Source organism: Myotis yumanensis, unplaced genomic scaffold, assembly GCF_028538775.1.
Source record: "Myotis yumanensis isolate MYYU_CA2020_CCGP unplaced genomic scaffold, mMyoYum1.0.hap1 SCAF_3, whole genome shotgun sequence".
Taxonomy (NCBI): Eukaryota; Metazoa; Chordata; class Mammalia; order Chiroptera; family Vespertilionidae; genus Myotis; species Myotis yumanensis.
The window spans coordinates 89636385-89660110 of NW_027223754.1; the positions used below are offsets into that span (position 1 = coordinate 89636385).

Genomic DNA, 23726 nt, shown 5'->3' on the forward strand with positions numbered 1-23726 from the left:
CTGTGTTTTGGGTCTGGGGGAGATAGCATGGCCTCAAAACAGTGCCCAACACATTCTTTCTCTCATTCCACTGCCAGGGCACTGAACTCCTCTTTAGCCTAATTTAGCAGAAATTTCCAGAATATTGTGAAAAGTGTTGGAGTGAAGGAAACTGCTTCTTGAACTGCGTTCTGCACCAAAAAAGGCAACCTCAGTGCACTCCCAGAGTGTTTCTAAGCCTCGTAGAGAAACTTCCTCTTTGAAAACATTGGCCCAGAAATCCCTGGGTGAGATTACTTCCTGTACAAAGCATGATACTAACAGCCACTTGGCAGATGCATGGAAAGCTAGAACAGGCCAGGGGAGCCAGGGAGTGAACCTGGACACTCCCACTCAAGGCCTTCCATTCCTTCTGCTATTAAAGACCAGCCAGGCTGTCACTACCAGCTAACCTGCCTGTGTAGGGAAAGACCAGCTCCCAAAGTCTGCAAAGCAAGTCCTCTGGGAGGCTGTGGTACAATTGGCACTAACTGGGCACCAGCTCATGGGCTTGACTTTGTTACAGTTCCTATTTTTAACTCTACCAATCACCCCATTCTGTGCTGAAAGCAGACGGACCCAACCTGAGCCAGGCTGAAGGGCCTGGAGTCAGGGCACTGTCCGCTCCCAGAGTCGCTCTCGAAGCAGCCACTGTCCTTTGGGGTTTTCTGTCTCGAAGTAGTCCTCCCCGGGAGATGCCAGCGTCTCCAGCGCAAAGAGCTCCGCATCCCATTCCATGTCTTCTCTGGAGAAGTTGCAGAGGATCCGTCTGGAGCTCCCCAGGCTGGAGGGAGGAAGGCAGCAGGGAGGTTACGTTTGGCTTGGCCAGCTGCACAGAGGAGGGATGCTCTGATTTAGCACTCCAGTGGAGGCCATTAGATACTCCCCCAGTGCTGGGCCTTGTGGGGGACAAAGCAGTGTTATTATGGGGACTGTGGATGGACCTCAGCTGGACCTCAAGCTGGGCTTGAAGGAGAAAGGTGGGTGATGAGGGCTGGGCCTCGGTTTTAATACATTCTGTACGTGGTTCATTATTATGGGAGGAAAATGCTATTTAGAAACACCCCTGAATCCACCAGAGTTGAGTGGCTCTTGTAAAAACAAAGAGAAATGAGTGGATGAGTATAGATGGAACCCCAAGGTGGGGTTCCCCAGTGTGGCCTGGGTTGGCCAGAGCAAGACAGCACTTACTGCTCTGAATGAGCAGGTCGCAGGAATTTGGGGCTAGAGATGGTCACCAGTCTCAGGAGAGAAGGACGTAGGGAGAGAGAGGTTGAGAAATGTTGACAAGAGGGGTCCAGCCAGCAAGCAGTTCTCCCCGTGAGCCCGGCCAACGCCTCTCTAAGGCAGGGCATCTGATCGGTTCGATGTTGGTTCCAGCTTGGTGCTATGCACTCTTCAACCCCAAACTCTCATTAAAAGTGTGCAGCGTGCAGTGTGTCTGTGGCCTTTAGGGGAAACAAGGAAAGAGGATGGCACAGAGCAGGAGGACTAAGTAGGCCAGAAGGAAAGGGAGGCAGATCCAGAGCTGAAGCAACAGTTAGGAGTGGTGACAACAGTGAACCAGGCTAGTGTATATAATAGAAAACATGTTTAAACTAAGACTTCCATCCAAAAAAAAATACACAAGAATAATTTTTAGCATATAGGATGGGGGCTCAAGGCAGCTTAAAATCCCAGGAGTCTGGAGGACATGAAAACATTTTGGTTATACTCTGTGGCCCAAGCACTTACTCTTTTTTGCAGGCTTTGGGCTTAAATTTCAAGGTGCTGAATGCCCCTTCCACGGCCTTGGGCAAGTAAATGGGGTGCCTCTCAAGCCTCCTCTGAGTGCCAATGGTCCTACGCTCCGTGCTTTTTCGAAACTGGCCGTCTGTCGTGTGTATGGTGTGTACAGCCATGTCCTCAGAGTGCCGGCGTGGCACCCGCAGGATCCAGTTGGAGTGCAAGCTGTGCTCCCGGGAGCTGGTGGCCACTGGAAGAGAGAAACAGGGTCCCTGGAAAGGAGGACTCACCATTGGGAGGAGCAGAGGCAACAGAGAGCGTGAACAGGGTTGAGAACTTAAAACAAATGCATATACACAGCAGTGAATTCCTAGGAAGGACTGGAGAACCAAGCAAAGGGGTTGATTTGACTCTGCAATTATGGTGTAGGAATACAATGGAAAATTGTGTGTCAATTAAAAAGAAGAACATACAGCCCTGGCGGGTGCGGCTCAGTTGATTGAACCAAGAGGTCGCTGGTTTGATTCCCAAACAGGGCACATGCCTGGGTTGGAGGCTCAATCCCCAGTATGGGGCGTGCAGGAGGCAGCTGCTTGAAATTTCTCATCAATGTTTCTCTCTCTCTCCCTCCCTCTTTCTTTCTTCTCCCTCTCTCTAAAATCAATTAAAAAATATGTAAAAATAAGAACATAGGTCTATATTTACTAACTTGGAAAGATGCCAATGTTGTATTGTAAATTCTTAGGTGAAAAGAGCAGATGAGATCCTATTTTTGTTTTGAAAAAATAAAGTGAGTTTGTATTTTTGTTTAAAACCTTTTTGAAAAGACATACACCAAAATGTTAATAGTGATTACTATCTCTGGGTAATAGTATTACAGACCATATTCTTTACTTTCTTCTTTATGCTTCGATGTATTGTTTACTCATTTGATTTATAATATGTTACAATTATTATTAAAGAAAAACCATAAAGCCATTTTCAAAACAACTATGAAGATGACACTTGTCCTCAGTGGGTTTTGTTGTCCTCTCACCAATGTCCTGGATTCCTAGGTTTGACTCCCCGGGAGTGGGCAGGTCTTTGTCAGGGACTGAAGGGGCTTGTGAGAGAGGAGGGCAGACAGCTGCCCTGCAGGGTACAATGAGCTTGGAGAGCAGGAGTAACCTGGGAAATTCCACAGAACTCAGTGAGAACAGAAACCTCACAGATTAAGGTCAATCAAGGCCAGAACAAGAATATAATATTTTGATAATTAAATAATTAAGAACAATTTAGTATTAGTGCCAAAAGTTGATATCTCAGTGAGACATAAATAAAACCATCATTAATTACCTGATGGGAGGCAAGTCAAAGATTAAAAAACTGGAGTAATGGAATTTAAAAGTGGGCTTAACTCATGTACATGGTTGAATTCTTTGCTCTCCACCAGCAGAGAGCCGTGACATACCTAGACAGGGAGAAAAGTATCACCCTCAGTCCTCACCTCGCTCCCTCTCCACGCTCCATGCCAGGCCTGGACAAGCTCCCTGGCCCTCTCTTGCCCTACACATCCTCGTGGTGTGGTGGCCCATGAGGGCCACAGAGGTAGTGCTGGGGGGAGGGGTGCAGAGGGATGACAAAGTGGGTGAAGGGTCAGAGTTGTATCTAACAGCTGGTGCTGCCCCATGGCCACACTAGCTAAGGGAGAGTCAGAAGCTAAATTTTCAAATATAATTTGTTTGCCCTCTTTTCTTTCTTTTTTAAAAAATTGTAGTAAAATACAAATAACGTAAAATTTACCACTTTAACCATGTTTTAGTGTACAGTTTAGTAGTGTTGAGTATAGTTGCATTGTTAAGTGACCGATCTCCAGAATTTTTTTATCTTGCAAAACTGAAACTCTATACCAGTGGTTCTCAACCCTGGCTGCACATTAGAATCACCTGGGAATCTTTTTAAAATCCTGATTTCTGGGCCTCATCCTCCGGAAATTCTGTTTTTTTGTTACAGGGTGAGGCCACAACATTAGTAACAAAGAAACAGAATTTCCAGAGGATGAGACCCAAAAATCAGGATTTTAAAAAGATTCCCAGGTGATTCTAATGTGCAGCCAAGGTTGAGAACCACTGTTCTATACCCATTTAACAGCAACTCCCCATCCAACACCTTCATTTAACCATTTTTCTATTACTTTAGCTCATGGGCTCTTACAAAAGTGTCACCCTGTCTCAGCTGTGGCAATGGACCACAGGAAAGGAGTTTTTGCCCAAATATGGCCTCAGGTGTTAAAGGGGCAGGCTGAGGCAGTGGCAGCAGGGACAACTAAAGCAAAGCACCCCTAAGAGAAGTACAAGCTCAGGGCCAGGCTCTGGCTTGCGGATGTGTTTCCCTGTCATGGGGAGGTAGGATTCCTGATAGCCCATCTTATAAGTCCTCTTCAGAGACTACAACCCACCCACCTTCTGCCCCCAGGGATGGCACTCACCATCAAAGTCCACATCTTCATTTGGGGGGTCTGTCTCAGCAGTCCGTGGCCGTTTCTCTGTATCCAGCTCTGCGATGATGGAGTCAAAGAAGGCGATGGCCTCTGCCACATCCGCGCTGAACTGCCAGTATTTCTTGGGGGTTGCTTTCTGCTGCAGGTGAAGGGACGGAGAGAGAGTTGCTTGAGCCAACAGCATAGCGCCCTCACACACAGTCAGTCATAACTGCCAAATAGAATTAAATATTGCCGAAACTAAATTGTGTGAAGTTATAAATCTGCAGGGTTTACAAGGGAAATTCGGATAAGTACTCTGTGGAAGGTAGATATTCCACACCTACATTGCTATAGGTCAATGGATTTCCAATTACCTCAAAAAGGGAGAGAAGAAGGATGAAAGAATGGCCTCTCTTGGTCCCAGATGGTTATTAACCATTAGACGCAACACTTAAATTTTTCTTTGCCCTTCCTTGCTGATGAACACCCAGTTAGGCAATGATACAGTTCGTTAGGTAGGCGATGAGATGCTCACAGCAGGAAAGAGAGGACAAGATATGTTGGAACTAATCCCTAAAAGTTGTCAATGCCAAATAGAATTAAAGTGAACAAAATTGGGTCCAATTCATTGAATAAATTGAAGAGAAATTAGTATCATAGTTTGAAAAGTGTAAGAAATAAAATATATAGTTAATAAGAATACTGAGTGCCTAACTGGGTTCTGGGCTCTGTCCTGATTCCTTCTCCTCCAGGATCTTATTCATCATCACAACAGCCCACCAAGGGTCACAAGTGACTGACATCATGGAAGTTCAAGCACCACAGAAACTTCAACAGGGAGCTGACCACACAAGAATCAACCATGAACCAGTGAAAAGTTCCCTGAGGAATTTAGGAAATAGAGAACTCAAAAGGGACAATATGTGTTAACCTGGGCTATTTTGACCATGTGTATAGGTGCAGAGTTCTTTTGTTTTATATGGGCATTTTGGAAGTGGGATGGTATTAACAATAAATATGATTTAATTACAGACTAGCATGTTGGGAAATGTATGTACAAGATTTTGGTGAAATATATGTATTTTGTACTATTAGAAAACATTTTTAAATCAAGAATTTTTTTTCTTAACAGAAAATATTGAAGAACCACAATATACACCTAAATCATTTTTGTTAAAAGTGGAAAGCCATCCAAATGAAGTCATCCTTCCCTCTTCAAAGAGCCCACTAAAATGAAAGCAAGCAGGGGGGAAAGTAGAAACTCCAATGACAAAGAGAACAGTGAGAGGCCATCAGCAAAAGACAGATTTCCAAAAGCGTCTGGCAGTTGGCAAGCAGTAGAAGGAGGGTCATTGATGTAATAGAGCAGAGGGCCTGGCCTTCCAGAGCTTCCTGGGTGGGGAAGCGGCTGAGGAGGGGGCATTTTGAACCTTGGGAACTGAAAATGCTCCAGACTTGACAACACCAGATACAACAGGGCTAGGAGAGGGGTGTGGGACTGATGAAGGACTGTTTGAAAGTCTCTATGCACACAGCAGGCCAGGCCACCAGGCATCCTCCCTGCAGTCAAATGACAGGAGGGCCCATCAATATAGGCAATCAATATTCTTTTATCCTCTGTGTGTTTTTCCTTGCTGGTCCCTCTGCCTTGGTTGTCTCATCTGGCTGACTCCCATTCAACTACCAAAACTGGCTGATATGACCCAGCAATTCCACTTCCGTGTATATATATCTGAAGAAACCCAAATCACTAATTTGAAAGAATAGGTACACCCCTAGGTTCATCACAACATTATTTATTATAACCAAGATATGGAAATAACCCAACTGCCCATCAATAGGCAAGTGAATTAAAAAGGGGTGGTACATATACACAATGGAATATTACTAAGCCATAAAAAGAATGAAACTTCATAATTCGCAACAGCATGGATGGACCTACAAAGTATTATGTTAAGTGAAATAAGTCAGTCAGAGAAAGACAAATACCATATGATTTCACTTATATGTGGCATCTAAAGAACAATATAAATGAGCAAACAAAACAGAAACAGGCTCATAGATACAAAAAAACCAGACTGATCATTACCAGACTGGGTGAAAAAGGTGAAGGGATTAAGTACAAATTGACAGTTACAAAATAGTCATAAGGATGTAAAATAAAGTACAGCATAGAGAACATAGTCAATAATATTGTATTAGGTATGTATGGTGTCAAGTGGGTACTGAGAATATCAGAGGGAACACTTTGTAAAGTATATGATTATCTAACCACTATGCCGCACACCTGAAATTAATAAAAAATAATACTGAATGTAAAAAAAAAAAAAAAAAAAAAGACTTGGCTGAGACAGCTTCTTCTCCATGGCGACCACTTTCCTAATTCTACCATCACACATAACATTTCAGAGATTATTTTTGTGAAGTGGAAGAGAGAAAAACAAAGATTGAAGAAAGCCACACATCTGGACTGAGCTGCAAAGGAAGAATGAATATTACTTAAGAGGAATGCCAGGTGCATAGGTTTTTGCATCTCAAAATCCATCTCTGCATGAAGAAGATATCTCAAAGTCTCCAGTAGCAACTACCATCAGTGTTTGGCTTAATACAAGGGTCTCAGGCTTGCATGTGGGCATCACATTCTTTTTCATCTGGGTCAACCTCCAATTGATGTAAGCTGCTCATTCCTCAACGCCTCCAGGAAGTAGACTTTGGCAATCAGCTAAGAGCAGCCCAAAGCAGTTACTTTCACTTAGAAGGGTTTAGAAGAGACTCTTTGGTGTTTTAACTATCGAAGTCCTAGAAAACCACAAGCACACTACCATTAGTTAATTTAACATAAAGCCCTTTATTGTGGCCTCTTATGAATCTCCTGAACATCCTCACAAATTAAAAAAATAAACCACTTTAGCCACTGAACTCTCTATCAACACTGATGGACAAGGCCCTTTCAGCTACACACTTGTTAGTTATTCCAAATATTCAAACATGTTGGTTGTTTCCAAAACTTCAAGCTTTAGGATTAAGACTCAGGTCTCTCTCCCATGCCTTGCCCCTTCTACTATGCTTAGTAGAGAGTGCCTTCCTGGGCACACCTGGAGACACTGACAAGCTCCTTAGACAACAATGAAGAGTCCCATTATCTAGATTCCACTTCAGGGGTCTCTGTTGAGTCAGGCAGTACATTAGCATTATAAAATTTGTTTCTATTAAGAGCTTTTGGGTCCTGGTCTGGCTGAAGAGTGAGACATTGGGACACTCTGGTGACATTATTTGTGGCTGACCCATACAAACCTGTGTAAGCAGTTCCCTCCAACCCCTCCACACCCTTCATGAAATGAGGTAGGGGTATACATAAATGTAAATGAATAAACAATGGATTCCCTTCCTTACTTAGTCCCGCCTTCCTTCCCTGTAAATGAAAGCACCAGCCCTTGACCAAGTCTAAGCGCATGGCCTGGGAGGCAGTGAAGGGATGCCTCCCTCTTAACCCTGTTGGGGTGACTCTATGACAGTCCAGCCCAATCCCAGCTAGACATCAGGATCTCCTGGGCGCTCTTGAAGAATAGTTATACCTGGCCGTTTCCCAGACCAATTTCAGCGGTTCTCAACCTGTGGGTCGCGACCCCTGAAAATACATCCTGCATATCAGATATTTACATTACGATTCATAACTAGAAAAATTACAGTTATGAAGTAGCAATGAAAATAATTTTATGGTTGGGGGTCACCACAACATGAGGAACTGTATTAAAGGGTCGAGGCACTAGGAAGGTTGAGAACCACTGCAGATAATCAAGTGATTCCAATGCACAGCAGTTAAGAACCACCACTCAACAGAGATCCGGGCATGGTGGAGTGACCCAGGCATGGGGGAGGGACCCAAGATGGGGGAGGGACCATGGCTGAGTCTAGCTTCTTCCGCCTTCCCATAGCTTCCATGGCCTTTTCTCACCTCTACAAGGACATTCTCTTGGTCAATACTCACAGATACCACTAGCACAATGACTGCATCAACTGAGGCTCAAGTCAGGGCTCAGGCTAATATGACAGGAAAATCTACTTAACAAAGAGGTTGTGGTATAAAATGGGAGGTCAGTGATCAAGACCCCTGGGTGAGATCCAAAATAGTCCTCCCTTGCTGAACTCAGAACTCCAGGTAAAAGTGTATTGCTTCCCTCCCAACCTGACTTTTTCTAGCCCGAAGGTTTTAAAGACTCCTTTGGAAAGCCTGCATGTAACGCAGCCTGCAGCCTGTTGCCCCTGGTGAGGCCCGGGTTTCACAGAGCTCATATTGCCTCATCAGCCCCACAGCAGCCCCACGGGGAAGGCACTTGCTCTGAAAGCATCTGTATTGCATTGCCGACTCCACTCCAGTTTGCCTTTCACATTTCACCTTCGTGGCCTTAGGGTTATCATTTTCCAGGCCTCCCTGTCCTACCCCCTCACTCTAGGCCTGAGTCTCAGATTACTTTGCCCAGATGGAAATCTTTGCACTTTTCCAAACCAAACTCCACTTACTTCTCACTTTAACTTCTGAGTCCCCCAGAGCAATTTGTAATATTTTTTTGTATTTCATATCAGTTGCTCTCCTGCTGGTTTCACTTGACCTCTGGGTACCTGGCCTTCTCCAATCTGGTTTCTTCTGGGACCTGTCAGTATTTGTTTGCAAGAGATTTGGTTTCTACAAAATAAACTTCCAGTTGTAAACAAAAATATTTTTTTCAGAGGTTAGGGTAGGGGGACATTCTAAACCAGCCATGGGCAAACTATGGCCCTCGGGCCAGATCCGGCCAGTTCGAAATGAATAAAACTAAAAAAAAAAAAAAAAAAAAAAGACCGTACCCTTTTATGTAATGATGTTTACTTTGAATTTATATTAGTTCACACAAACACTCCATCCATGCTTTTGTTCCGGCCCTCCGGTCCAGTTTAAGAACCCATTGTGGCCCTCGAGTCAAAAAGTTTGCTCACCCCTGTTCTAAACCCACCCAAAGCCAAGAGGAACACTACTAAACACCTAGCCTCCTCACCTCTCCTACTTGGCAACCTTCCTCACCTTTTCAGAGGGCCAGCCTACTCATTGCAGCAAACAGTCCCAGGCGCCTTTTCTCTATGCTCGTGTGCTGCTCCGTGTGAACAGATACCTTCGTAGCCCCAAGAAGACCAGTGGTATTAACCTCTTCTTTGAGGTAGCTTTGGCAAATAACACTCACAGAAAATCCTCTGCTGATAAGTGCTCACTGCCAGCCCTTGTACGCATGAGACAAGGTGTACCACACACATACTCCCAACATTCTTGGTTACACTTCTACCTCTTTCTCTCCCAAGGAACCCCAACACACCAGTGTGGTTCCGAGAGTGATGCTGAGTGGCAGCTTCAGATTATACTATGGGCCGTGTCAGGGCAGATGAATTACCTTTTCATCTATGAATGTCGAGCACCTATGTTGAGGGCTGGTATGGAGTAATAAGTATTTGTTGAGTGAAAGAATGTATGTTGTATACATGCCATGACCTAGTGTTTACATTTTCCAACCAGTTTGCATGTTGTTAATGTATATTTTTGGATTTAACTTGGCAAATTTTGAGAACTCTGTACTGCTTATATTTCTTTAAAAATATGTTTTTATTGATTTTTAGAGAGAGAAGGAGAGGAAGAGAAAGATAGGAACATCGATGAGAGAGAAACATAATTGATGGGCTGCCCCCCTACCCCCACATGCTCCTGCTGGGGATCAAGCCTGCAACCCGGGCATGTGCCCTGACAGGAATCAAACTGGCAACTTCTTGGTGCATGGGACCATGCCCAACCAACTGAACCAAACTGGCTGTGCGTGTACTCCTTATCTTTATGGAGTACTGATAACACTCTCTTGAACTAATTATACCTGGAAATCTGAATGTCAATATAATTGAGATAGCCTGGATTGAAGAGATCATTTTCTCTTGGATCAGCTGGGTGAAATTAAAGGCAAAACAGCTTAAATTTATCAACAAGCAATTTAATATCATTAAAATAAGCTTTTAAGGACAAACCTTGAAAGCTCTGACTAATTCATTCACATGGCCTTTACCATCCTTCTGATAGATTTTCAAGGCCAAGTACAAATAGATATTTACCTTATCCCTTTTATTTAGAACACCTAAGGAAATATGTATCCATAGTTGAATAGGAGTTTGTGGAAAAAAATGTGAGTTATTGACACACGAATTGTAGATATGAAAAATAACTTGGGAAAAGATATCATCACTGAAATTTAAATGCACACATAGTTATACCCACATACAAAGTTTCAATAGATAAGCTAAATGGTAGACTGGCCACAGCTGAGGGGGTTGGAAATCAGTGAAGCAGATAATGGAGCTGAAAAAATCAGCTCAAAAAGATTAAAAAGAAGGGAGAAGTTTGTCACAAACTCTAGTATAACTAAGCCTGGGTATTACCTGTCATAACAAAACATTACAACATTTTGGAAGCATAGCTGCACACCTTCGGTCTTTGGTATTAGAGGTTCTAAACTCACAGGCTGATAGGCTTCGTCTTTTATCTCCCAGCTTTATAATCTTCAGGTCATTTTGCTATTGTTAGTACCTGGTAACTCCGCTTCTTAAATACCATCTAAATGGTCATTTCACTTCAACAAAACACTGAGTGAATTTTTTTTTATCATTTATCAAACCATTAGAAGCAAAACTGATAGAATTAAATTAACATCCTTGAAACATAGTATAAAATATTTACATCCAATAAGTGAAACACCACAATCCAATAAGAGAAGGGATAGATTTGTCAATAAGTGGTGTTGGAAGATTTTGCTATTTGGGAAAAATTCAATTTGAATTCTCATTACCCACTACATGTCAAAATAAATTGCTGATAGACAAAAGAATTGGGATGTTTTATTTTCATGGGACTATTAAAAATGGAGAAAAATGGCAAATATGCAATTGACTTTGAGGCATAGAAGGACTTTCTAAGAATAAGAGTAATGGAAGAACTATCAAAGACAAAAATTGATAATTTGACTACACAAATATCAGTAGTATTTGTACATCAGATAATGTCAAATTAAATTAAAAGATACATAATAACTTAGAGCAGTGGTTCTCAACCTTGGCTGCACATTAGAATCACCTGGGAATCTTTTTAAAATCCTGATTTCTGGGCCTCATCCTCCGGAAATTCTGTTTCTTTGTTATGGGGTGAGGCTACAAACTCAGTAACAAAGAAACAGAATTTCTGGAGGATGAGGCTCAGAAATCAGGATTTAAAAAAGATTCCCAGGTGATTGTAATGTGCAGCCAAGGTTGAGGACCACTGACTTAGAGTATTTTTAACATACATGGCAGACAATGTATTCATATACTTAGTACAGTGGTTCTCAACCTGTGGGTCACGACCCCTTTGGCGGTCGAACGACCCTTTCACAGGGGTCGCCTAAGACCATCCTGCATATCAGATATTTACATTACGATTCATAACAGGAGTAACATTACAGTTATGAAGTAGCAACGAAAATAATTTTATGGTTGGGTCACAACATGAGGAACTGTATTTAAAGGGCCAGAAGGTTGAGAACCACTGACTTAGTATAAAAACATTTTACATAAGTAAATAATAAATCCTTAATAAAGCCAAAAGAAAATTTACAAAGACATAAATGGGAAATCCATTAATAAGAAATTGGTTTAATAAAATAAAAGGGTCATTCTTTGCTCAAGCAATAATCAAAGAAAAGCACATAAAATAATGCAGTTATATCAGTAAACTTTTAAGATTAATGACAATACTTGGTGATGATACAGAGCAATATGAAGGGCTTTCTCATTTGTGACAAATGGATGGATCTTGAGAATATCATGCTAAGCAAAATAAGTCAAATGGAAAAAGTCAAGAACCATGTAATTTCACTCACATGAGGAATGTAAAACTGAAAGCAACTAATGAAGAAACAACACAAATAAACACAAACTCGGACACAGACAATAGTATGATGGTTACCAGAGGGGAGGGAGGTGGAGGGGGTTGAAAAGTGTAAAGGGGGTCAAATATATGGTGACAGAGGAAAATGTGACTTCAGGTGGTGGGCACACAATGCAATAAACAGATGATGTAGCATAGAATTGTACACTTGAAGCCTATATAATTTTATGTCACCCCAATAAATATAATTTTTTAAATTAAAAAAGAGGACTTTCTAACACACTGTTGATGAAAGTGTAAATTTTAAAATGTTTATGAAAGCAATATAAAGAAGAATCTTTAAAAATAATTGACCTTTTATTCTTATCCATTAATCACACTTCCAGTAATCACTGCTAAAAATGCCTTATAGACATAGAGTAAGATGTATGTACTTATAATTTTTAACAACTGTTTAAAGACTGTAAATTGTTACATTTTGTGCCATTAGAACTTGAGTTTTCAAAAACCAGTTAATGAGATGGGAAAGAACTGACAATATAAAATATTATTTTATATAAAAAAAGAAAAGGGATTATAAAAAGTATATGGTATGGACCAAATTTAGTCAATTTATACATATATATACATTAGGATGGCCAAAATTAGCAAATAAAAATATAGAATGGCAATTAAATTTCAATTTCACATAAACAATGAATAATTTTTTAGTATAAATACACACCAAATATTGAATGGACATAATTATACTAAAAAAATCTATTGTTTATCTGAAATTCAAATTTAAATAGCCATCCTTTATTTTATCTGGCACTCCTAATACACATATATGCAAAAGTACAGAAAATAAATGATTGAAATAAAATATACCTATATATTTTATAGTCATTATCTCAAAATGATAGGTTTCTAAGTTATTTCTATTTTCTTCTGTATGTTTTTCTGTACTTTACAAATTTTACATAATGAAGAAATGCAACTTTATCATTAGAAAAAAATGTTTACCTAAAAAAGTGTCCTTTGAATGGTGAACTCTGATCCATTACAGACTGGATGTTTTAATTATCAGGATCTAATCGCATATGAATATACTCAAACTGTATTTTACTCCATTAAAAATAAAAGATAATTTTCCACTCACTGGAAACCACAGACCTATTATTTTTCCAGATCTTCCATCAAACTTTGTAAGTTTCCTTTTTAAATTATAGTTGGAGCTTCTCAGATTATTGGTTTATTGAACATCTACTATGTGCCCGGAGCCTTGCTAGAGGTTGGAGATAAAACGATAAATAAGACAAGGTGCCTTCACACAGTGAACTGATGACCAGTAGCAGAAATAGCAAATGAACTGATCATTACAGTGCTGTGTGCTGAGTACTGAGTGCTGGGTGCTGAGTGCTGAGATGGGGCTCAGACACACGGAGGAGGGAAATCTACTGAATTAGAGTGTGAACATGAGAAATGACTTCCTGGGGAAGTGCTTTTCTGCTGCCTAAAAAAGACAGGAAGTCAGCCAGGTGACCAGAATGTGATGGCGAGGAATAAGGGAGGAGGAAATATTGCTTCCAGCAGGTGCCTGGAAGATAGATTAGAAAATACAATCACCCACCTAGCGGTCTGAGAGGGGCTACAGGAATTATATGCTCTGTTGTCAATCATTCTTATACTGTCCGTCATCTTGTGCAAAGCTCTGCCAAGCATAATGAAATATTCTCTGCAGCTCATATTGGATTTTTACTGCCTTTCAGCTCTGCAAACCATAGGCCACGGGGTAGAGACTCCACCCCACCCAGTAACTGACGATCACAGAAAGCCTGCATTTTAATATCACTGTGTTTGCATAAAGTCTCGCCAGCAGATCTGAAAAATATTTCTCAGCCATGAAAACAGATCCAGAACCTGCTTCCCTTCCCACATGCAATTATATGTGGCTAATTAGGTTGAATTCAGACTCTCCTGCCATGGAGGAGAAAGAATCTTCTATTTGCTGTTGACATGGTCTTATTTCATGAAACAAGATTGAGTGGCTTCTATAAAAAAATTTATTCTGAAAGCTAACTATTGTCAGAATAAAACTACTTTAAATAAAAAGCAATCACTTTTGGCAGATATGCTCCAGAATTCCACTGGTTCTTTTAAAATGTAGCAGGTGAATTTCTTTAGTTGGAGCAGAGGGAGGGGCGGGTGAGGTGGTGGTGCAGGAGGGGTATACATTTTGCAGCTAGTTCATCCCGGCAGACAAATCAGGAATCCAAGCTGCTCAGAACCAGATGATCCACAGGAGACTGGTAACCTGGCCTCGAAAAATGTCCGGGCCAAACCGTCTGGGCAACGTTCCATGGGGCACCACAGCCAGCCCCGGACTGCCTCCCTGGGCCAGCCCTGGCCCCGTGGCCAGCCTCCCTGAGGCTCTTCTCTTATGTGGTCCAGTTCTTGCGGGAGGATGTTGGCTGGTGACCGGTTCACCTGGCCTTAAAATAGGAGGAGCTGTCCTCCGTGAGGGAGCAGTGGTCAGTCAGAGCACAATCTGGAATGTGTCCTCTTTACCTCCCATCAATACCCAAACTGGTCAGTCATACAGAGGAAGGAAGTTCTGACACATGCTACAACATGGATGAACCTTGAAAATATTGCTCTAGGTGAAAAAAGCCAGTCACAGTATGACTCCACTTATATGAGGTTCCTAGAATCGGCAAATTCATAGAGACAGAACGTAGACTAGAGCTTACCTATTAGAGGGATGGGGGCAGGGGAAGTGGGGAGTTACTATTTAATGGATATGGAATTTCTCTTTGGGATGATGAAAAGTTCTGGAAATGGGGTGGGCTACACCACATTGTGTTTGTACTTAATGCCACTAAAGTGTACACTTTGAAATTATTTAAATGGTTAGTATAAAAATAAATTTTAAGTCTTTTACTTTAAAAGACTATTTTATATCTTTAAAAAATTAATAATTGTCAAACCTTTTATAGAAACACTAGAGGCCCAGTGCACAGATTCGTGCACCAGTAGGGTCCCTCTGCATAGCCTTCAGGAATCAGGCCAAAACCAGCAGTCCAATGCTGCCTGCCACTCCTGCCTGCCACTCCTGCTCATCCTGGCCCCACTGTACCTGCCACCACTATTCGATAGGCTTGCTGCCGTTCCACTGCAGTCTCCGGGCTGCAGCAGCCAGCTGTAAGCCCTGCATCTGGCACCCATCAGTCAGCTGAGCACCCATCGGTCAGTGTAAGAGAACACTGACCACCAGGGGGCAGCTCCTGCATTAAGCATCTGCCCCCTGTTGGTCAGTGCACATCATAGCAACTAGTCGACCGGTCATTCGGTTGTTCAGTAGCTTAGGTTTTTATATATATAGATTCTCCTAATTCCTAAATGAATTATTTTTAGAGCATCCATGACCTCTTAAGGAACTCATTTTCTAGTTTATTACCAATATATTATGTAAAGTTCTAAAAATATATATTTATATAACATTCTAAAAATATATTAATTACTAGAGGCCCAGTGCACGAAATTCATGCACTCGGGGAGAGGGGGGTCCCTCAGCCCGGATTGCGAGAGGGTACAGGCCAGGCCAAGGGACCCCACTGGTGCACGATTGGGGCCTGGGAGGGTTGCGGGAGGTTGGCCAGCCAGAGAGAGACTGTGGGAGGGTTCCAGGGTGTGTCTGGCCCGTCTCGCTCAGTCCTGATCAGCCGGATCCCAGCAGCAAGCTGACCTACCGGTCAGAGCATCTGTCCCCTGGTGGTCAGTGCACATCATAGTGACTAGTTGACTGGTCAGCTGTCTGCCCCCTGGTGGTCAGTGTATGTCATAGTGAGAGGTTGAACAGCCTTTGCATATCATTAGCATATTACACTTTGATTGGTTGAATGGCCGACTGGACAACCAGACACTTAACATATTAGGCTTTTATTATATAGGACTAGTAGCCTGGTGCACAAAAATTTGTGCACTCAGGGGTGAGGTGAGGGGTAGGGCCAGACCCTTCAGCCCGACCTGCACCCTCTGTCATGTTCCGGGACCCCGGCCACTCCTGGCCTAGGCACAGGCTTACAGGCTTGGGGCGGCCTGGCTCCTAAGGCCCCATTTTATCAAGAGAACAAAGTCTGCCTTAGTTACAGCCCTCACTGAACCCAGTACAGTGCGTCTGTGCATACAACTGCCTCGTTCATGTGCCTGCTTCGCCTTACTGAATTACTAACATCTTGAGGACATAGCTCTGTCTTATCTGGCTTCAACTTCAGTGCCTGGCCTGGTGCCAGGGACCTGAGAGGGTTTGCTGAGTGAGTGAATGAGTGAATGAATGAGCGAGTAAGGAATGAGCAAGCAGCTATGGGGTGGGAACTTCTGCCGTGTTGCCATGGCAACACGGCAGAAGTTCCGGCCCCACTCCCGACTGCCTGAAGCCCACCCCGGGAAAGTTTCCGCCCTGCTCCCAACAGCCTGGTGCCCCTCTCCTGGCTGCATACTGAATTACTAACATCTTGAGGACATAGCTCTGTCTTATCTGGCTTCAACTTCAGTACCTGGCCTGGTGCCAGGGACCTGAGAGGGTTTGCTGAGTGAGTGAATGAGTGAATGAATGAGCAAGTAAGTGAATGAGTAAGCAGCTACCCGTCACAATAGTTCGCATTCCACTCTGGGCTGCCTGACGCAAACCCTGGGCAGTTCCTACCCTGCTCCCAGCGGCCCCACTCCCCTCTCCCAGCTGCATAGTTTGTGCAGGGCAAAGGCGGCCCGGGTGTGTGTGTTGGCAGATGGGTGCATTAGCACCTACCAGCCTGGGATCCCCTCGGGAGGGTCGTTTGTAGGCGCAGTCGGTGGCGGATTGGTGCATTAGCACCCGACAGCCAGGGATCCCTGCGGGAGGGCCGTTTGTGGGCGTGGTCAGTGGCGGATCGCTGTGGTCCCGCCCGCCAGCCCTGAGTCGGGTCCCATACGGGCCGCCTGCCACCCAGGTCGCAGATAGCAGGCCCTGATGGCAGCGGGGCAGGCAGGATGACACTGTCCCACCCTGCCTGCAGTATGCAAATTAGCCGCCATCTTTGTTGGCGGTTAACCATCATCTTGGTTGGCAATTAATTTGCATATCATCCTGATTAGCCAATGGGAAGCATATCGAAGGTACGGTTAATTACCCTATTTGTCTTTTATTAGATAGGATGGTTTAATAGTCTTTTGGATGAATTATTCTGGGTTTATATAAATGGTAATTTGGAAAAGTTCAAGGAAGTCTAGTATGAAGAATTTTGGTTATTATCTGATAATTAACAATCTGAAAAGGTATACATTTATATTTAAAAGAAATTTATATAAAATCATTTAAAGAAAATCACTTAATTTCTTAAAAATTCATTAACTGTGATGAACTTAATTGCCCATAATCTGGAGACACTAAAAAGCAGTCATTTAAGCCATAACCGGTTTGGCTCAGTGGATAGAGCATTAGCCTGCGGACTGAAGGGTCCCAGGTTCGATTCCGGTCAAGGGCATGTACCTTGGTTGCGGGCACATCACCAGTAGGAGGTGTGCAGGAGGCAGCTGATCGATGTTTCTCTCATCGATGTTTCTAGCTCTCTCTCTCTCCCTTCCTCTCTGTAAAAAATTAATAAAATATATTTTTTTAAAAAGCACTCATTTAAGAAACCATGAAGTGCTATGTTTAAAGTGGTAAATTTTATATTATGTTTATTTTCATACAACAAGAAAAAGTAAACTAAAATGGGTGATGAAAATTTCTGGAATTAGATAGTAGTGATGTTGCACAATGCCAAATATACTAAAAATCACTTAATTATACACTTTAACAGGTAAGTTTTATGGCAAGTGAATTAAAGCTGTTATTTTAAAAGAAAAGAAAAGAAAGCCTAGCTAAGAGAAGTGATGCTCATGAGGAGCCCACAGACCCTCCCAGCATCTTGAAGAAATTACCATGGGAACCAGAGGTGAGGGAGAAACATGCAGAGGCCAACGCCAGCCAGGTCCCAGTCGCGTCTTTTCAAGATGCTGGGATGAGGGGAGGGGGAAATTGCAAGAAACACCCTAGGACAACTTTTTAATTTTTACAGACATTTTTCTTTCATAGGATAAGCTTCATAGTCAGAGGATTTTGACAAAATCTTGGAAGGATATGTGGCCCATCCATGCCTCTGGCATCTGAATTCTCTGCTAGGTCCAGAGGGCACCAGCAGAAGCTATGTACCACTCTCTGGGCCCCACTGATACCTGTGCAATGCGCACCCTTGGTTGTCCCAGCAGGGCCCCGAGACAGTGCCACCGAAACTCTGTGCCCTGGTGCATTGCCTCACTCTCCCCAAGAGGGATCACCCTTGAGGACAGGGACTTGGACTTGCTCACTAGTATCTAGAATAGTCCCTGACACATAGTATATGCTCAATAAATATGTGTTGATGGATGAAGAATGAATTAGTGATATATGTATTGATAAAATTGTTTCTAAAATATTATTGAGGGAATTACCAGCCACATCACACATGGTTCCCTGTATCAAGTTTCATATGAGAATTTTGAAATTTAAATCTGGGGAAAATCTCACTTTCCCTAAGTAATGGGTATGGTTCTTCCTCTCAGATAGTCAGAGTTTTGAAACAAGTCCAGCTCTGTTTTTATTGTAGCTTCCAGAAAGTGCAGCGTTAAATCCAAAGCTCATCTACAGCAGCTGAATTAGCTGCACGATCTGCATATTCTTTTGATTTTCTGTTGATGATTTTTTCTCCTGATTTTCCAGCTTCTGTTGCTACCTTATTCTGCTGGTGTGTGGCTCCCTCAGATACTTCGAAGAATGAATTGGGATGTGTGAACGTATTTCTGCTGAAATGATTTGAGGACACAATACTGACCCATTACCAAGTGCCTGCTGCAGCAGTGCTCACGCTGTCCCCCCAGCTTTCTTCCTAGTGCGAGAGGAGGTAGTACACATTCAGTATTTCAGTGCTACGGAGATCAAGAGTAAAAGTGGAATCAGAGTTGGCCATGTGAAGAGAAGGTGTCAAGAGGGAGGGATTTTCACTCATGGATTGTGGAGAGGAGAGGGCCTAAAGCGTGCCTGCCTGTGGTGCTTCTGGTCCAGGTCTCTCCCGCACAAAGACGCCCAGGCCATGCCGCCTGGTGGGGGAGCTTCGCCAGAGCATGGAATCCGTGCAGGGGGAGGACTCTGCTGGCCCAGCTGTGTGGGATGAAGCAGCCTCACCTCACCCTGAGGTGCAGGCTTCCGCACCTGATATATTACACAAGCTCACATATGTTTTCCAATGGAAAGGTGCCATGGATACATGAACAGGAGTGTGAGTTCTGGCGATAGAGGCTGGCTCCCTCTTCATCAGGTCACAGCCTTACAGAGCACCTGATGTCTCTGAGCCCCAGCTATTCCATCGGCAGTGTGGGGCTAGGACTCAACACACGGAGTTTGGAGGATGATTAGAAGTCAGGAATAACTGCTGATTGTCCCTAATTGTGCCTGGGTTTCAGCACAGGAGCAGGGGAGGTGGGTATGAAGGAGACCCCACTATTCCTCCTCGATGGCAGAAATACCCCCAGGTGGCCAGGGCATGGGGGTCCGGTGGCCTTGCCCTATAGGTTCAGAAGTTCCAGGACTATTTCAAATATGCCATCCTTCCTCCACATGAATTTTGCTCTGTGTTGGAAATGCTAACATTTGGTCATTTAAACAATGAGTCCCAAATTGCACCCCATGCCCAACACTGACACATAACTCCTCAGATATGAAATTTTTGTTTGGTTTGATTAAAATGTTGCAAAAAGTGTGTCTTATTCATTTTTGTAATTCCCTCTTATCCTGATGGAGGAGCAGATTGCCACAGGGTCTGGCCAGGACCCGTCATGGTCATGGGAACCCAGGGGTCTTCCCACCCCCACCCCAGGCTCACTTCACTTCCTCCTTCCATCACCCATGTAGGTGCCCTTCCAGGCTCTCCGCATTTCCTGAGAGTGAGGCTAACAGACGCCTTGGCACCCAAGTGCATCATGCCTTAGTTATGCGTGAGCATTTCAGTGGGACCTATGGGGATACCTCACTCTGGACTGTGAGAAACTCTGAGTCTTGCCCCAGGAGTGGCGTGTGAAATCAATTTAATGTGTCATGACCAATATTTAAAAATCAGTACAGAACACTTGAAAACTATCAAAGTACCAAACAGAGAACTTCGTTTTGGTTGTGTGTTTGGGTAAACTGGGTCAACATCTAAAATTTACTTCTTACTGAGAGTTTTAAACAAAACCATTTAAAAGCCATTATCTTTCCCCTGAAGAGAGACAGGGAAACTTAGGTTCTGTAGCTGGTATTTACTTGGAGGGATGGAGGGAGGGAGGGAGGGAGGAGGGAGGGAGAGAGAAGGAGGGAGGGAGGGCTCACCATGGTGTCCAGAACCACAGGGAACACTGCTTACTCCCTACATGAAGGCCAGCTCACCCATGATCTACAGCATGAAAGACAGCAGGCTTTTCGTCTATAAAGCATCCATAAGTTGACCAATAAGTCCTCACCACTATGCTCTCTCTGGGTTAGGAAAATGACAAAGACACTGTTTTAGCTTCATCAAGCTGACTGCAGTTCACCAAGGGAGATACACAAGCTAACAACCACAGTAGGACATGATAAATGCTAAAAGAATGATGTGTTTAGACCAGTGGTTCTCAACCTTGGCTGCACATTAGAATCACCTGGGAATCTTTTTAAAATCCTGATTTCTGGGCCTCATCCTCCGGAAATTCTGTTTCTTTGTTACTAATGTTGTGGCCCCATCCCATAACAAAGAAACAGAATTTCCAGAGGATGAGGCCCAGAACAGGATTTTAAAAAGATTCCCAGGTGATTCTAATGTGCAGCCAAGGTTGAGAACCACTGGTTTAGACTAATGTTTGAGAAGAAAAAAGGCTGATGCTATAGAGGGGTGTATTTATTTTCTAGGGCTGCTACTACAGAGTACCACAAACTGGGCAGCTTAGACCAACAGAAATGTATTCTCTCCCAGTTCTGGAAGCCAGAAGTCTGAGACCAGGGTGTCAATAGGGCTGTGCTCTCTTTGAAAGTGCTGGGGAAGGAGGCCCCCGGCCCCTCTCCCAGCTTCTGGCATTCCCTTGGCGTGTGGTAGTGTAAGTACAGTCTTCACACAGCATTCTCCCTGCCTGCGTGCATGTGTCCCAATTTTCCCTTCTTATAAGGACACCAGTGATGTTGGGTTAGGGACCCACCCTAATAATTCGCAATCACCTTAACTAATTACATCTGTAATCACGCTTTTCCCAAAAAAGATCACCTTCTGAGGTGTTAGGATTGAAACATGATTTTGGGGACACAATTCAGCACATAACCGAGGGTCAAGAAAAAATATGCTGTTTTCCCTAAACCTTGAACATCATTTCCTACCAATGCAGAAAGGTGATGACATTCCAGAAGGAAGGCGTTCTCCTGGGCCCCGGCCCCTGCTGTGCAGAGAGCCAGGCAGGCACAAGCCGCCTTGCTAGCCTGCCCTCTGAGGATGCAGCCTGCACCCGATGTTTCTCAGGACGCCAGCGGACAGCTCTTGCTTTAGGAGCGATGAAGGAGAGCCATTGTCTGCAGGCTGCACCTTACATTCCAGGGTCAGTAAACACTGAACTACTTAGAATGTGCCAGTTCCTATCACAGGCAGGATCTTGCTTCCTCTTCACAAGGTGGACTCTTATTTCCATTCGCACACTCCCGAAATAGAAGCTCAGAGACGAAAACTCAACTTGACAAAGGCACACAGCTTTCACTTGCAGATACAGAGTTAAAATTCAGGCCTTGTTCTGACTGACTTCGAAGTCTTTTTAAAACTCTTCCTGGTCACACCATGGTAAGAGGCAGCTCCCGAGGAAATGGTACACTGCACTGTGCCTGTGACCCTCCTCACAGCCATTCCTGCTTGGCCACAGCTGCTCGTTCTGCCTCTAATCCTCTCTCCATCTTCAGACAGCCGGACCAGGAAGGGAGCAGGGAGGAAGGGAGCTCCATTCTACAAAGACAGGACTCCATTCTGCAGGAAATATAGTGCCCAGAGGGACCCTAACCAGAGCCTAGAACCCCAGGACAGTCAAGCTGGAAGGGAGTCCAGAAGTCACTGCAACCCCCTCTGTCATCAGAAGTGGCCCCCAAAACGGGTGACTGGCCCACAAACCTACAGCTAGCTGGCACAGGCTCAGTCCCGGGACCTAAGAGTAGGACCTTTGTATGGGCCCCAACATGCCATACTCCGGGAGTTAAATTGATTATTTAAACTGCTCCCACCTGGGATAAAGTGCAGACAGTTAAAACCAGTTGAATGACCAGGCCTGGAGATTTGATAGTGGGCCAATCAGTCACTCAACAATACTGGGCTTGCGTGGCCCGCAGGGCATGCTGGGAGCCAGCCAGGATGTGGGAAAAACAGGCCTGCTGTGAACCCCCAGAGCCCCACCCGCAGGAAAACGATTGATGGAAATATGTAACAAAACAGCCTCAAACCTCAAGCATTAGACAAAAATTTTAGGAAATACAGAAATGGGGTTCCTGTCAGACTCAGGAGCCACTACCCCCTTGTCTTCGGTAACACTGAAATGCTCAAAGAAAGGTACTACATCCAAAGGCTGGGAAGGGTAAAAATGACCAGATAAATGCACGCTATTTCTTCCACTGAGTTCCTGCTCAGTCTGTGTGGCCTGCAGCCTCCGATGCCCAGCAAGGCCGCTCTCTGTGGCTGTGCCGAGTCCCACAATGCCCGGGTGCGGGGTCCTGAGGGAGCAACGCCTGCAGTTACTTGATTCGTACGGGGCTGAGCAGCTAGAGATTTGAAACATCTTGTTCATACGATTTCACTTTCCACTGGGACTCCCAGATGTGATTGCAGTAATAACAACAACCGCAATCATTGGTTGAGAAATGATTTGCTGTCACCCAAACACCATGCAAGTATGATCTCATCCACCCCGGGAGCTGCGCGTCCCCTTGCCTCCGCGTGGGAAATCAACAGGGACTAGCCGTTCTCCCCGACAGGAGGTGGCCATGGAGAGTTCTGAGGACAACTGAGCCGCCGCTCGGAATGTGCGCGTTAACTAAGCTGTGCCTGGACGAGCCAGCTTCCAAACTGCATCGGCGGCTCTTGCAACCACTCTCTTCTCAGCAGCACTTACCTTGATTTCTTTGGAGGGGGGCTGGCCGGGGGCCTTCTTTCCTCCCTTGGAGGATTTGGACGAGGTGGAGGAGCAGCCGTGGGCGCGCTTGGGCTTCAGGTCGTTGAGGCTGCTCAGGTACTTCTTCCGCAGGGCCAGCAGCTCCTGCAGGTACTGCAGACAGTCCTGGGTGCGAGAGTACATCCACGCCCGGTCGCCCTCCTGCTGCAGGTAGTACAGGCTGGTGTCCATGCTGCTGGTGCTTTTGTATTTCTTCAAGGACTCGCTGAATTTCTCCCCGTGGTCCCCAACCACGTACATGGAGCTGCTGCGGATCAGCCGCACCGGGGGGCCTCCCTCGCAGTAGGAACTCTCGGCCACCTCCGCCTTCCTTTGCGCCCTGGAGCTGAAGACGGAGTGCAGCTTTCTGAGCAT

At 44.3% G+C, this 23726-nt stretch overlaps 1 protein-coding gene across 1 annotated transcript; it reads right to left on the bottom strand.

Annotated features, from left to right (window-relative positions):
* Window positions 1-627: 627 nt before the first annotated feature.
* On the bottom strand, window positions 628-23726 carry CUNH13orf42 (chromosome unknown C13orf42 homolog). The gene is made up of 4 exons (XM_070407475.1): window positions 23313-23726; window positions 4211-4358; window positions 1753-1993; window positions 628-802 (listed from the first exon to the last, which is right to left on the bottom strand). The coding sequence occupies exons 1-4, from the start codon at window positions 23724-23726 to the stop codon at window positions 628-630; spliced, it is 978 nt and encodes a 325-aa protein (XP_070263576.1).